The sequence below is a fragment of the Aquarana catesbeiana genome, linkage group LG02 (genome assembly GCF_042186555.1).
Source record: "Aquarana catesbeiana isolate 2022-GZ linkage group LG02, ASM4218655v1, whole genome shotgun sequence".
In the NCBI taxonomy this organism is placed as follows: domain Eukaryota; kingdom Metazoa; phylum Chordata; class Amphibia; order Anura; family Ranidae; genus Aquarana; species Aquarana catesbeiana.
This window is the reverse complement of record NC_133325.1, coordinates 321431495-321447414: the sequence shown is the minus strand read 5'-3', so window position 1 is coordinate 321447414 and position 15920 is coordinate 321431495. Positions and strand designations below refer to the sequence as shown.

At 44.8% G+C, this 15920-nt stretch overlaps 1 protein-coding gene across 1 annotated transcript in view; it reads right to left on the bottom strand.

Annotated features, from left to right (window-relative positions):
- The window catches only part of RNF149 (ring finger protein 149), an 82900-nt gene extending 67681 nt beyond the window's left edge, over positions 1–15219 (bottom strand). The window contains exon 1 of the mRNA XM_073614776.1: positions 14580–15219. Within this exon, the coding sequence (XP_073470877.1) occupies positions 14580–15012 (433 nt within the window). The 5' untranslated portion in view covers positions 15013–15219. The remainder of the gene's footprint in view (positions 1–14579) is intronic.
- Positions 15220–15920: the final 701 nt, after the last annotated feature.

Sequence of the window (15920 nt, the reverse complement as noted above, 5' to 3'; positions counted from 1 at the left end):
CTCTCCTCTGTCCTCTCTCCCCACCACCTACCTGTCAGCTCATGTCAGTGCCTGCCCCTCCCCTCCTGCTGCTAAAATGACTTTGTGATTTTCATACAATCCCCAGTGTTCAATGCTATGTGCTTTAAAAAAAAAAAAAAAATGCAGTTTTATACCTCATTTCAGAGCGCCGCTCACGTGACCTCTCCTCCTCGCAGACGTCAGCGGAAGATTCTCAGCCCCTCCCGCTGTAGCTGTCAGATCAGGAGAGGGAACTGTGGCAGTCACGTGGGCGCCAAGTGGCGCTCTGAAATAAAGTATAAAAAACAGGTGATTTTTTTTTTTTTTTTTATATAAAGCACATACACCGGGGATTGCATGAACATAAAGTGGGTTTACACCCACTTTAAGATTAGTTTCAGTTTGATCTTTGTCATTACTTTGATTTCCTGTTCACCATCCAACAATGCTTTTGTAAAGCCTTGCGCAACAGAATGTGAACTATAAGTAGGCCTCATGTACACAAGACGTTTTAAAACACAACTTTTAGAGCCCTTTCACACTGCCAGCGTAGAGACGCTTTATCGTTGTTTTTGCGGTGCTTTTAGGGTTAAAAGCACCCGCAAAGTGCCGCTGCCCATTGATTTCAATAGGCAGGGGCGCTTTAGGAGCGGTGTATACACCGCTCCTAAAGTGCCTCAAAGAAGCTGCTTGCAGGACTTTTTTTGACGTCTTGCCAGCGCAGCGCCCCAATGTGAAAGCACTCGGGCTTTCACACTGGAATCGCAGATATGGCTTTTTCAGGCATTATTTTTAGCGCTAAAGCGCCTGAAAAACACATCCAGTGTGAAAGGGGTCTTATAGGCGGTTTGCATTTTTTTTCTGCCTCTAAACGCCCCTCACGCCCTTCATGCACACATAGGCATTTACAAAAAAAAACCCCCAAAAAAAACAGGGCCAGCACAGGAGAGGAGATGTGCTTTAGTGCTAGGTGCATCAAGCACTTGGGCATTCATTCCAATGTTAGATTAATATTCTAGCCAATGGAATAAATGGATGCCCACGCACCTGACTCACCTAAATGCACTTGCAAAACATGTCTTTTGGCATGTTTTTAATGCTGCTTTTTCCTCCCCTGGAGCATAGGTGTCCAGTGGAGGGAAAAAAAAAAAAAAGTATTGTGTGCATGGGGCCTTATGCCGGCCATACACGGTTTGAATTTCGGAAGAATTTTCTTTCAAAAATCGTATCTAAGAATTTTCGTACGAATTTCGCACCATTAGTGGGCTGCAACAACGCCCGATTTTCATGCGGCAATCAAATTTGAGGAATCGGACATGTTGGAAATTTTTAGAAAAACTAACCATTTTCTAATCATTGATGGGAGAATCGTGTGAGAAATGTAATAAGAAAAGAAAATTTACAGAGAGAAAAGAAGATTCCCGGCCACTAAAATTCTTTTCTGTAGCAACATTAGGTGAAATTGAAGGCTTGGTCGGCTGAATTTCAAAAATCAATGGCGGCATCATTGGACCACAAAAAAAAAAAACAACGAACTTTCTGCTTTTGAAAAGAAAATTTGTTCGAAATTCGACCATGTATAGCCTGCTTTATTCATCAGTGCCTGGTGATTTACGACTACAACAATCTCGCAATCACCTGGAAAATACTAGACAACTTGGTGTGCACTGCGAAGTTTGGATTATTATTATTCTTTATAGGACACACACCAAAAATTTGGACCCAATTCCAACCTGAAACGGTGTACAGGGACACACCGGACCCCCTGCTGTGAGCTACGGCCGCAGCAGGTGTGAACTCAGCCTTAAATGGTGGTGGGTGCAATGCAGCTAGCAAACATTAACCTAGAGTCTCAGTGACCATTAGAGCCACAGTAGAAGATCAAGCCTGCATGTCTAATTACCATCTGCTGCCTATGGCTAGCCAGCTTGAATGGAGCAAGAAATTAAAGGGGTTGTATAGTGAGACTTTTTTTATGCATTAAGATAAAAAGCCTTCTGTGTGCAGAAGCCCCCCTCGGCCCCCCTAATACTTACCTGATCCCCATCGCTGTCCACAAGTGTCTCGGCCATCCAGGACTCTCCCTTTTGATTGGCTGAGACACAGCAGCCGCGAACGTCATTGTCTCTCGTTGCTGTCAAACTCAGTTAGCCAATCAGGAGAGAGAGGGGGTGGGGCTGAACTGTAGCTCTGTGTCTGAATGGACACACGGAGCTGTGACTCGGCTCGAGTGACCCCATAGCAAGCTGCTTGCTGTGGGGGCACTCAACAGGAGGGAGGGACCAGGAGCACAGAAAAGGCACCTGAGAATGGGAGGATCTGGGCTGCTCTGTGCAAATCCACTATACAGAGCAGGTAAGTATAACAAGTGTTTCTTTTTCTATTAAAAAAAAAAACCACACGAGACTTTATACACACACACGTTTTTAACGTGAGATTATATGTATATATATATATGTGTGTGTGTGTGTGTGTGTGTATATATATATGTAATATATATCTATCTATCTATCACATACACACAATATCTGTATACACAGACATTGATGCAATACATCTTATCTAACACTTATAGGTGTCCATTTATGAAGCAGTGAAAAATTTTCACTGCTCCATTCTCCAGCATTCACAGAGATCATTCTCCTCTGGATACCAGTTTATGAAGCGTTTTAGATTGCTTCTCCTTTGAAAGAGTGAAGCAAGCTACAAAACGCTTTGAACATTGGATAACTGTTCCGGGGCATGATGGGGCGGTGACGTCATAAGGGGCGGGCCTCCGGTGACTCCGCCAAATGCCAATATAAGTAGTGGCACACCGCGGAGAAGACAGCGGACAGAGGGAGAAGAACTGGAGAGGGCTAAAGAACATCAGAGGAGAGCGGAGAAGAACCGGCAGAAAATGTCAGCGGAGGAGGCAGAAGAGTTGGAGAGGGGAGAAGAAATCGGAAGAGACGACAGAGCTGCCTTAATAAATTACTTTAAAAACATGTGTACTGTGTTTTATTTTTGACACTTTTTTTCAGTTGAATGGGTAGGGGTACAATGTACCCCATACTCATACACACAGGATGGGGTAGGCCGGGATCTGGGGGCCCCATTGGTAAAGGGGGCTTCCAGATTCCGATAAAGCCCCCCGCAGACCCCGACAACCAATGGCCACGTCATTTTTTCGGCGTGGGGGTTCCCCTTAAAATCCATACCAGACCGAAGGGGGAACCCATGCCGGAGGGGGAACCCAATGCGGTTTTTTTTTTCAAATTTGGCGTGGAGTTCCCTTCAAGATCAGAGCATAAGTCGCATGCCAAAGTTGGATCAGTCAAGACAGGGATCCGACTTTAGCGATATTCAATGGGCTGAAATAGGATCAAAGTCAGACCAAAGTAGTGCAGGGAGCAATTATAAAGTCGGATCCACTTGTGTCGGACCAGTTAAGACGGCTGCCATAGGGAAACACTGATTTTTCACACGTCATGCAACATGAGCTCCCGATGTCGGAGCGTTTGTCGTACAAGTGTGAACCCAGCCTAAAAAGGTAACCATCCTCACCTGTGATCTGTTTGCTTGTAATTAGTGTGTGTGTGTATAAAAGGTCAATGAGTTTCTGGACTCCTGACAGACCCTTGCATCTTTCATCCAGTGCTGCACTGACGTTTCTGGATTCTGAGTCATGGGGAAAGCAAAAGAATTGTCAAAGGATCTGCGCGAAAAGGTAGTTGAACTGTATAAAACGGTTAAGGGATATAAGAACATATCCAAGGAATTGAGAATGCCAATCAGCAGTGTTCAAACACTAATCAAGTGGAAATGAGGGGTTCTGTTGAAACCAAACCACGGTCAGGTAGTCGGGATGCAAAGAAAAACCTACTTCAGGTGAAATATAGGACTCTCTGAAAACATGTGGTGTGGCCGTTTCAAGATGCACAATAAGGGGGAACTTGAAGAAAGATGGGCTGCATGGTCGAGTCACCAGAAGAAAGCCATTACTACGCAAATGCCACAAAGTATCCCACTTACAATACGCCAAACAGCACAGAGACAAGCCTCAAACCTTCTGGCACAAAGTCATTTGGAGTGATGAGACCAAAGTTGAGATTTTTGGCCACAACCATAAACGCTTCATTTGGTCAACAAGGCTGATAAAAAAAGATACACCATTCCTACTTTGAAACACGGAGGTTGGGTCACTGATGTTTTGGGGATGTGTGAGCTACAAAAAAGGCACAGGAAATTTGGTCAAAATTGATGGCAAGATGAATGCAGTATGTTATCAAAAAATACTGGAGGAACATTTGCATTCATCAGCCAGGAAGCTGCGCATGGGACGTACTTCGACATTCCAACATGACAATGATCCAAAACACAAGGCCAAGTTGACCTGTCATTGGCTACAGCAGAATAAAGTGAAGGTTCTGGAGTGGCCATCTCAGTCTCCTGACCTCAATATCATTGAGCCACTCTGAGGAGATCTCAAACGTGCAGTTCATGCAAGACAGCCCAAGCATTTACAGGAACAGGAAGCTTTTTGCCAAGAGGAATGGGCAGCTTTACCATCTGAGAAGATAAAGAGCCTCATCCACAAATACCACAAAAGACTTCAAGCTGCCACTGATGTTAAAGGGGGCAATACACGGTATTAAGAACTGGGGTATATAAACTTTTGATCAGGGTAATTTGGGTTGTTTCTGTTGCGATTAGGATTTAAAAAGAGTAAATACAGTTGATTGATAATAAATGGCTTCAGCCCAACACTAACCATGAGTGGAAGAAAAGTTTTTGTGTTATTCATATTTTCTGAAAAATGGCCAAGAAATAATAAATTCTGCCAGGGTATGTAAACTTATAAGCACAACTAATTTATATATACATACATATGGCAGGGGGACATGGTAGTGGCTTGGGGGGTCTGAACGAGGAAGTCAAAAATCTTCCTCCTTCCCTTGGGATTCTCTCTTCACTCTCCCGATTCTCCACCTCTGAGCTGGGGAATCGGGGAGTGTGAATTCTGACACAGATCGCCAGTGAAGTGCTTAGATCGCAGCTTCATAAACTGACTATTTCTGTGTCAGTCAATCACAGATGCTCCGTGTGTGGAGATGTTCTCCCCCGATCATCTGTTTCATAAACCGTTAATGGACTGTGATCAGCAGTGATCCTTGGGATCACCGCTGATCAGTTTCATAAACAGACAACCATAGTGTTATTAAACCCACAACAGTAAAATCAGTCTGTATATGCAGTAAGGAATACTCATTGTGGAACCTAAGGGGTTAATCCTCCACACTGTGTAAAAAGGCTGTTTGATCCTCTCTTCTGTGATCCTCCCCTTCTTCCCCAATACATCACCTGATAGAACAGAGCCTTGGGGCACTGTGCACATGCTCAGTTTGGTGTGTATTGCTAGAGTTTTTTGTTTTTGTTTTTTTGGGGAGGGTGCATGTGATCGGCACAGTCCAGACAAAGTCAGGGATCATTCAGCCTCATAGGACAGTCAGGAGAATGAAAATTCCTCCTACAAGCTTTAACCAGTGCTTGGCCAGGCACACATAGAAGTCACAAGACTGCTTCATACTGCTGATGAGAAAAAAAAAAAAAAAAGTATTTAGCAGTTTAGATTTACTAAAATAATTGCATTCCCATGTTCTGTATAATGTGGCACACCAGATATAGTAATTGCAGGGTCCTGGGTTTAGTAACACTTTAGGAATAGGAGTATTATTATGCATATGTAATAAAGTGCTTTTCTAATCATTTGGTTGCATTACCAGTTTTTAAAGTGATTGTAAAGGCAAAGGGTTATATATCTTATTGCATTCTATGCATTAAGATAAAAAGCCCTCTGTGTGCAGCAGCCCCCCTCATACTCACCCGAGCCCCATCTCTATCCAGCGATGTCCATGAGGGCCTTAGCCGTCCCTGACTCTCCCAGACACAGCAGCACCACCATTGACCCCCGCTGCTGTCAAAGTCTGTTAGCCAATGTGAGAGAGAATGAGAGTGAGAGAGAGTGAGAGAGAACACCAGGGCTCCATGTCTGACTGGATATACGGAGCTGTGGCTCGGGTGCCCCCATAGCAAGCTGCTTGTTGTGGGGGCACTCGACAGGAGGGAGGGGCCAGGAGCACCCTGGGAAAAGGAGGATCAGGGCTGCTCTGTGAAAAACCTCTACACAAGGCAAGCAAGTAGAACATGACAGCTGCCAAAAAAGAATGTACATAAACATCTGCCTTTACACTGATACTTAGTAACATCATTGGCGACTAAGGCACGGTATACCACATGCAGTTTCAGTGTGTGTTTATACACATTTTCCATTTTAAATGCATTGAAAAATGATCATACATGTTTTTATTGGCATTCTTCCCCGTGAGTCTGAAGGCATTTGAAAGCCAAGCCAAACTGTAGCACGTACAGATTTATTTTATTTTTTTGGAACTCAAGCGCAGCCGTGTGAACTAACCCCATCACCTCCTGTCATTTTACTAGTGTTAAATGCATGACATTCTAAAACTGCACAAATGTGAAAAGTCTCTTTGCAACAAAATTACAGAAACACAATCCAGCAATACAAAACAGCATTCTTGTTTCCAGCCTGCAGAGTAAATTATGGCTTTGCAAGACCAACTTGACAGACCTCCTAATTATGGCAAAAAACGACAAACAAATCTATATATATGCAACACACACATATTCATATATGCAGTTGTGTTTTCTATGGAGAAGGTCCAGCCAACAGAATATATAAACAGAGTGAAGAAATGATTGCCACACACAATGACCAGCCTCTGGTGTCACTCGATTTCTCAGTCTGATTTTCTAGTCCAGCTTACAACATTTTGTTAAAGTGGCTGTATGCCCTTAAAAAAAAAAAAAAAAAAAAAAAACACACACCACCACACCTGTAAGGCAAAGGAATAATGAGTTAGTATGCATCACATACTAGCTCATTATGAAATACCTTAGAACAAAGCGCCCGTCACGGTCACCGCTGAGGGAGCTAACATGTTTCTTCTGGGTTAGCAGCTGATGACGTCACGCCCACGCAAGCGCTGGAGTCCTCCGTTCCTGCAAGGAGCTCTGAATTTCCGCCATGATCCGCCAAAGCTTCAGAGCACATGTGCCACTGACGTCAGCGGTTGCATGCAGGGCGAATATCTCCTAAACTGTGCAGGTTTAAGAGATATTCATTTTAACTACAGGTAAACTTTATGCTTATGTAAAAATCACAAATCGGAGGATACAACCAGTGTTGCCAACCGTCAGTATTTTTACTGGCAGCCAGTAAAAAGCAGGCACTTTTTCTCCTGCCAGTAAATGCCAGTGACAGGAAAAAGTTGCCAGTAAAAAATATGGCTGTGATGCTCAGCTCGTAACTGCGCAGTTCCGGTCTAGATCAGGGTGAGACCATCCCAACTAATGCTACAGTGTGTTTGGTGGCGCCGACGGGGGGGTGGGTCTGGTGGAGGTGGTGCCCGAGAGTGGCATGTGATGTCATGGTGTAAGGGAGCCGAGCGGACCAGAGCGGCAGGAGCCTTGTGTGAGGGCCTGCAGGACGAGAGCAAGGCAAGCCGGGAGCAGGACTGTCAGTGCTGTTTGGACTGGAGTGGACTGGAGTGGACTGGAATGGACTGAAGGGACCACCTACTGTGGAGAGAGACTGTCACTGTAAATCAGGAGGGGACGTGTCCGTGAGGTGTTATCATCATCATCTGTGCTGCAGCCCCCTGCTGTCAGTGTTACTGTGAGAGTCAGTTTCATGTGAGTGTGCCTGCCCATTCTAATTTCCTGCCCTCCTGAGTCCTGTCCCTGAGCTATTTACTTACTATATCGAAAATAAAATTTGAAATAGGTTTTGTGCCTTAACATCTACCTTTAATCACATTGCTAATTGCAAATTGTACTTATTTGAAACCTAAATGCTGAAATTTGCACTTAAAACTCTAATTTGGTAATTTTTGGAAATGTCAGTAAAAACCTGGCTGTGCCAGTAAATGTTGACTGTCGTGTCAGTAAATTTCAATCCGGTAGGTTGGCAACACTGGATACAACCACTTTAAGCAACTTGATTACGTAACCTGTGCCTCTGCCAGAAAAAAAAAAAAAAAAAAAAAAAAAAAAACTTTAAATGCAGGATACTAGAGTCCTAGAAACCACACACAAATGGTCTCTTGGTTCACAGCCAGCCATCTGAACACAAACATTCCCCGTTTTATATAGGACCTTTTTCCTAAACAGGTAATTATTCTTACATAGCACTATCACGTAGAACCGTTTGAGGTTCCTCAATTGGAGTTAGCAGTGTTTCATAAACAAAACACTATCACAGCTTCAAAAATACAATGTAGAGGTAGCATCATGCTTTGCTCCTTGTACACAGTTTAACCCCTTCATGTCTAAGGGTAAAACAAATGTTAATGCCCAAGCACAATTTTACAAATTTGACATGCGTTAATAAAACCGTACAGATCACCTCAACTAAATGTGTGCATCCAGGCGGATCATACCTTTATTTGGGACAAATTGGGCTTTCATTTGGTGGTCAATGGTATAGGATATCTCCAGATTATTATTTATTTGTATTTTTTTGTGTATTATCAAAGGAAAACTGGCCCAAAGTAGTAAAAATAATCATTTTATAAATTTAGTTGTATATATATATATATATATATATATATATATATATATATATATATATATATATATATATATATATATTTCTTGCTATTACTATAACCTACCAACAGAGAAGAACCCAAATACCACATATGTGTACGTTTGTTATCTGTACCCATAGTACAGCCCAGAAACAATACGCGTTTTTCTTTTTTTATCCTACCTAAAAACACACTGACAAGAATTTAAAAAAAAAATCCTGCCCAAAACATACTGGCCATGACCTTTGACCCAAACACTAACGTAAATCAAACCTTGATCTAAGTATTTTTTGCATTTATTTTTACACACTGTTTGGTTTATTTTTCTCCCTGCGGGGAGAGTGAGGGGGAGAGACACAATATACCTCTCTCCTCCATTCAGAGAGAGCGAAAAACATGGGCAGGCTTTACAGAGACTGATCACTGTGATAGCCAATGGAAGGCTATCACAGCAGTCAGGTGACCTACAACCAGGAGTTTCGGGTCCCCATCGTTAGTATGGGACCGGGCTCCCAGTCTCTGTGCGGCACGCTTCCAGCACAAAGACAGATACGCATATAAGCGGCCCCAGGGAAAAAGCCCAGTTCAGTGAGGTTGCATATATGCGTACTATCGGCAGGAAGAGTTCAAGGCCAACTCCACCTTTTGCAAATAAATGCACACATTTTTGCATCTATTCTTTTTTGCAAAAGAGCCTGAAAAGCATTACAACCAAGATCGGTGGATTGAAGATGCAATGCCAGGCTCCTCCAGCTAGTTTTGGATTTTAAAGCTGGCCACAGATGGATTGAAATTTGGATAGCTCAACATGGACCAGCCAAATTAAACTTTATGTGTGACCATGCCCGTTCAACAGAAGTTGTTCGATAAATTGACTTTTGTCAAACAGGCTTGTTGAAGCATTTTTCTCAATCACCTGGCTGCAGCTGCCAATTACTAGTTAGGATTCCTCCACTGTCACCGATGAAGGTGCTTCCATTCGTCCTTCAGGGTTCACAGGCTTCGGTGATATGAATAGCCAAGCCAGCAATGACATCACTCCCTCGCATGCTCTGTAGTAGTAATGACCACTAATACAGTGATGGCCCTTTCTTCCAAGTTCTAGATCAAGCAGCTTCCCTGCTGCATGGTAACCACAGGGAGCCACTTACTTGGCACAGGCAACATTCATATAACGCCTTATATTTTCTTCCATTAATGCAAGGCATTCTCTGATTGGAAGAGGTGGAGAGGCAGGGCAATGATGTCCCAATATCCACCTCACCCAAATCAGAGATTGCTTCTAGTACAGGACCTGGAAGACCAGGACAATTACTGTAGTAGGGGCAACTTCTATGCGGATTCTCTGCTTCCAGTAGTACCACAGGTATGGCGTATGAATAAATACATTACATCTAAGCTGGACCAATGTAACTATGCAATAAAGATCATACCTGGAGAATAGCCTTAAAAACAAGGAGGCGATTTTAACTAAAAGCCACAAGAGTAAAAGCTTCCCTTTGACCTGGCTATAAGCCATTCATTGTAAACACTACTTCAAACAACACACACACATATCTGACGTTACTAATAATATCAATCATGTTATTAGTACACACATGAGCATAGACAAATCTGGAATTTACATTCTGCTTGCTAGTCTCTTCTTAATCCCAGATTTAAGGGTACAAGTGAAGACCAGTACTGTGCCCTGTATATCAGGTATGCAGCAGAGACTACAAAACACACACACATTACTTATACAGAGGACACTATTGCAACACAATCACTCAGTACTATGAGCCAACTTCCACTAAGGTCTGTGAAAAGTCTCACACCACAATGTATCTCTATAGTGTCACAGAACAAGTTAACACAAATCTGGCAAGACCAGATCTTGTCTAATAACCAAAGGATCACTAACACTACCCACCTACAATGCACAGAGGGACGGACAGCTTGGGTACAATGCATCTCCACCCCTCCAGTACTTGGATCACTTTTATGAGTTCAATGCAAAGGCTTCCTTCTTCAGCACTGATAAAGATCTGATTTGCATGGATGGAGGAAGATTTTTCGGTCACCCCAATTCCAGACAAACAGCACAGGTGGACTAATCTCCTACTGTGGCCATTGTATTCTGACAGCCAATACATGAGGCTGCCAGAGTACCCCAACAGTCATTGCAACTGACTGGCTGCATCACTGCCCAAGCAATAATTATCTGCCCAACGCCTTCACTCTTCACATCAAAGTCTGTCAAGCTGGGTGGATCAAATGTTGGTTAAATCAGGAGGAAATGGCCAAAATCTGATCTGAGTATAGTCCCACCTGTTACCTCAAAGGCCCACAGTCTACTTAATCTACATGCTTGTTGGTAGATGTAAAAGATTGTAAAATCAAATTGTAATGTGCATGTTGAGCATTAAACAGATTCTGGGTTGTGTGGCTAATGTCATCTTCTTAACCCATTCCTGCCCAGTAGAGTTGCCACCTCATCCCTTTAAACTCGAACACCTTTGAATTACACAGGTTCTGAGGCTGATTAAATGCAGATAAGGCACCAAGTGAGTTTAATTACCACCTTAATCAGCCACAGAACCTGTGTAATGAATATGTGTTCGGGTTTAAAGGGATGAGGTGGCAACCATACTGCCCAGTGTCCCTTTAAATGGTTATAAACACTCAGGGGGTGTGAAGGAACTGTGATCATGTGACCACTGTCACATGATCAGAAGCTGGTCCCACAAAGTGATCGTAAAGGCTTTAAGAAAAAAAAAAAAAAGCGGCTAATACTTACCTGCTCTGTGCAATGGTTAAGTTCAAAGCAGCCCCAAACCTCCTCTTCTGAGGTCTCTAGCTGGTGATCTTGACTCCTCCTCTTCTATGTCTGCCCCCATAGCATAGCAGCAGATGTGGGGGGATCGGTCCCAGGCCAGGCTGTGTATGCCTATTGATGCACACAGTCATATGCTCCTGGTCACAGGGCTGGATCAAGAATTCAGTATGGGGGGGGGGGGGGGGTATTGTGGAGCGGAGCTGCTTGTAGAAGCTTTTTACCTCAATGCAGAGAATGCATTAAAGAAAAAAAAACACATTTAGCTTTTACAACCACTTTACCAACCTGTCAAACTTGGCTATTAAAATCAATGGGGCTGCACTGCAACCATGAGCCAAACACATTAGCCCCATTGTAATTGTTGCACACTGAAAAGAGATCCACTGCGGAACATTTGTCACTGTACGGGCTAGAGTGAACTTAGCCTAAAGTAGTTTAGTGTGTGTGGTCAGATGTAAACTCATTGGTGTATCCCACTGTGCATTTAAATCCTGTGTACTTTTTATTTATAGCGTGAGTGTGTGTGTGTGTCTAGCCACATGTAATATACAATGGACAACCACAGAACTACCTGCCTGGAGTACGCAAGTTCTCCTCCAGGTACTCCCGTTTCTTCCTACACTCCAAAGACATGCTGGTAGGTCGATTGGCTCCTGTCTAAATTGTCCCTAGTATGCGTACAGTAGGGAAAATAATTATTTGATCCCCTGCAGATTTTGTAAGTTTTCCCACTTATTTGACAGAATATCAACCAAAAATCTAGAAAAAAAAAAAAAAAAACACGATACAAATGTTATAAATTGAGTTGTAGTTCAGTGAGTAACATAAGTATTGGATCCCCTACCAACCAACAATAATTCTGGTTCCCACAGATTAATCCTGTCAATTTAAGAAGGTGCTCCTAACGACAACTCGTTATGTGTATAAAAGACACCTGTTCACAGAATCTCTTTCTTCTATTCAAACCTCACCATCATAGGCAAGACCAAAGAGCTGTCAAAGGATGTCAGGGAGAAGATTGTAGACCTGCACGAGGCTGGAATGGACTACAAGACCATCAGCAAGAAGGAGTGATTATTCTCAAATGGAAGAAATACAAAATAACCATCAATCACCCTTGGTCTGGAGCTCCATGCAAGATTTTGCCTCATGGGGCAAGGATGATCATGGGAAAAGTGAGGGATCAGTCCAGAACTACATGGGAGAAACTTGTGAATGATCTTAAGGCAGTTGGGACCACAATCACCAAACAAACCATTGGTAACACAATACGTTCCCTTGGACTGAAATCCTGCAGTGCCCGCACAATTTCTACAGTCAAGCACAGAGGTGGAAACATTATGCTTTGGGGCTGTTTCTCTGCTAAAAGGTACAGACCAACTTTTCCGCATTGAGGTGCCAATGGACGGGGCCATGTATTGTAAAACCTTCTTCCCTCAGCCAGAACACTGAAGATGGGTCTTCCAGCATGACAATGACCCAAAACATACCGCCAAGGCAACAGAAGAGTGGCTCAAGAAGAAGCCCATTAAAGTCATGGTGTGGCCTAGCCAGTCTCCGGACCTTAATTCTATATAAAATGTAAGGAGTGAGCTGAAACATTGAGTTGCCAAGAAAGCTTAAAGGGGTTGTAAACCCTTGAGGTTTTTCACCTTAATGCATTAGGGTGAAGAACCTTTTGTAGTGCAGCAGCCCCCATTTTACATAACTGAACCAGATTGTTCCAGTGACGGGGACTAGCAGAGCAGCTCCAGCCGCTGTCTCGGGTCCTCATTGGCTGGATTGATAGCAGGAGCATTGGCTCCCACTGCTGTCAATCAAAGCCAGTGACACGGGAGCCGAGGGGGTGTGGCCGAGTCTTGCTGGCTGTGTCAATGGACGCAGCAGCAGGACTCAGGAGCGTGCCCCCACAAATGCGGGTCTCTGTGGGGGCACTTGAGAAGAGGAGGAGCCAGGAGCGCCGCTTGGGGACCAAACTTTCTAAACAAAGGGCTAGTTTACTGTCCTTCAAACTTTAGGAGGACCGGACTGTGGCCAATAGGAATAGAAAATGTCCTGGCGTCAGTGGGAGTAAACAATTGCCCATGATTGGCATTAGGGGGAGTAACAGTGACCCATTGTTGGTATCAATGGGAGGAATAGTGTGCCATCATTTGTATCAGTGGTAGTAATATTGCCCCACCGGAGATATACTGAAAGGAATGACAGAATGGAATGCCCATAGACTTTAACAGGGAGATGGAATGCCCACCCACCGTTGGTATTAATGGTGCTCCATTGGTGGCATCAATGGGGGGGGGGGGGAATTGTGCACCATCATTAATGTACATGGGATTAATAGTTCCCCATTGTTGATATCAGTGGTGGTAGTAGTGCCCTATCGTTGGGTGTCAGTGGAAGGAATAGTGCCTCATCGTTGGTATCAGTGGAAGGAATAGTGCCCTTGTTGGTATCAGTGGTGGTAGTGCCCTATCATTGGGTGTCAGTGGAAGGAATAGTGCCCCATTGTTGGTATCAGTGGTGGTAGTGCCCTATCGTTGGGTGTCAGTGGAAGGAATAGTGCCCCATTGTTTGGTATCAATGGGAGGAATAGCGCCACATCATTGGTTGCTGACATGGGGGGGGGGTAATGCCTCAAGAGCTGATAAAAGCAAGCAATGGGCCGCAGTTTGGAGATCAACGTTCTATTGGATCGGACTACACAGGCCAGCCTTTGCTCCCCATCAGCCTTGGCTGCCCTTGACCCTGTCGCCGGTTTTTCTTCCTTGGACCACTTTTGGTCAGTCCTGACCACTGCAGATGAGGAACATCCCACAAGAGCTGCAGTTTTGGAGTTGCTCTGACATCTAACCATTACAATCTGGCCCTTGCTCAAGTCACTTAAATCCCTAGGCATGTCCATTTTTATGGCTTCAGTTTACCAACTTCAGGGACAACATGTTCACTTGTTGCGTCCACCCACTTTGAGAGGTCATTGTAATGAGACAATCAATGTTATTGACTAGCTGTCAGAATGTTATGGCTGATGAATGTGTATATAAAGTGGGCAATGCGTGTGTCCATACACAGGTCAGACCCCCCATGTCTTAGCTAGGTGTGCCATGTCTTACCTAGGTGTGCCATGGGCACGGTGGCATTGCCGCTCTTGGCCTCGTTGTAGATGACCACAGCCGATGCCTTCCTGCGGGCAGCGTTCACCACCTTGTCCTTGAAGGTACACCCTCCCCGGGCTATCAGCGCTATCCAAGGCTCGCCCTCCTCCATGGCCCGGGGGCTCATACCGGGCACTACGTAGTGGGTGTCGGGGTGGCAGCCCTCCACATGACCCGGCTCCCGAGGGAAACCCACCAGCCCCTGTACGCTCTCCTTGGGGGAGCTGTCCCCATAGCGGCCGCTCTCGGTGGAGCCGTGCACCGTGCTGTTAGTGAGAGGCTCGGTGTATTCCGTACGGACCAGGGCGGTGAACCATTCCAGAGAGTGTGCTGAGGAGCCCGGCCATACAGCACAGTACAGCAGGCAGCACACACACACCCAGCCGCACATCCTCACACAATAGCTGGCCGGATCATAAGGAGGGCTCCACACACTGGGGGGCGCTGTGTTGTTCGTTGCCCGGTTATCTGCCCCTTTCACCACCCAGTGCTAGCTCCGATCTCCGTCCTGTCACCGCTCTCCCCAGACAGGTACAACAAACATCACTCCGCCTCTATCATTCCACTTCCCCTACACGGCTGGCTCCTCCCCTTCCTCCTCCTTGTGTCAACACGCTCTCATTTCACAACACCTTTGTGTCATCATGTGTATGCTGCAAGACTTCCGGGACTCACCACATAAACACCGTGCCAGCATTCCTCCACTGCCCTCACATGACATTTAACCACTTCTCTACTGGGACAGTGTGTTCATTTCTGCACACCCCCCCCAAAAGTATATCTTTTCTGAAAGCAGAGACCCTGGGGAGGAAAATGGCTGTAATTGCAATTTCTTATGTCGTACAATATTTGCACATCTATTTATCAAACACATATTTTTTAAAGGGGTTGTAAAGGTTTGTGTTTTTTTCACTTTAATGCATCCTATGCATTGAGGTGAAAAAACACTTGTCAGTGACCGGCCCCCAGCCCTCCCGTTTTACTTACCTGAACCCTGGAATTTCCCTTGGCGGAGACGTGCTCTTTCTCTGCCCAGGGTTCTCGGCTTTTGTTTGGATAGTTTGATAGCAGCCCAGCCATTGGCTCCCATTGCTGTCAATCAAATCCAATGATGCAGGTGCCACAGGCGTGGCTGAGTCATACATTCAGCAGCTATGGACGCCAAATGCTGGACTCGGGAGCGTGCCCGCAAGGTAACCACCCCAGGAGAGCGCTTCTCCTAGGGAGTTATCTGATGTGAGGAGGAGCCGCCGAGGGACCCCAGAAGATGGAGTTCGGGGCCATTCTTTGCAAAACGAG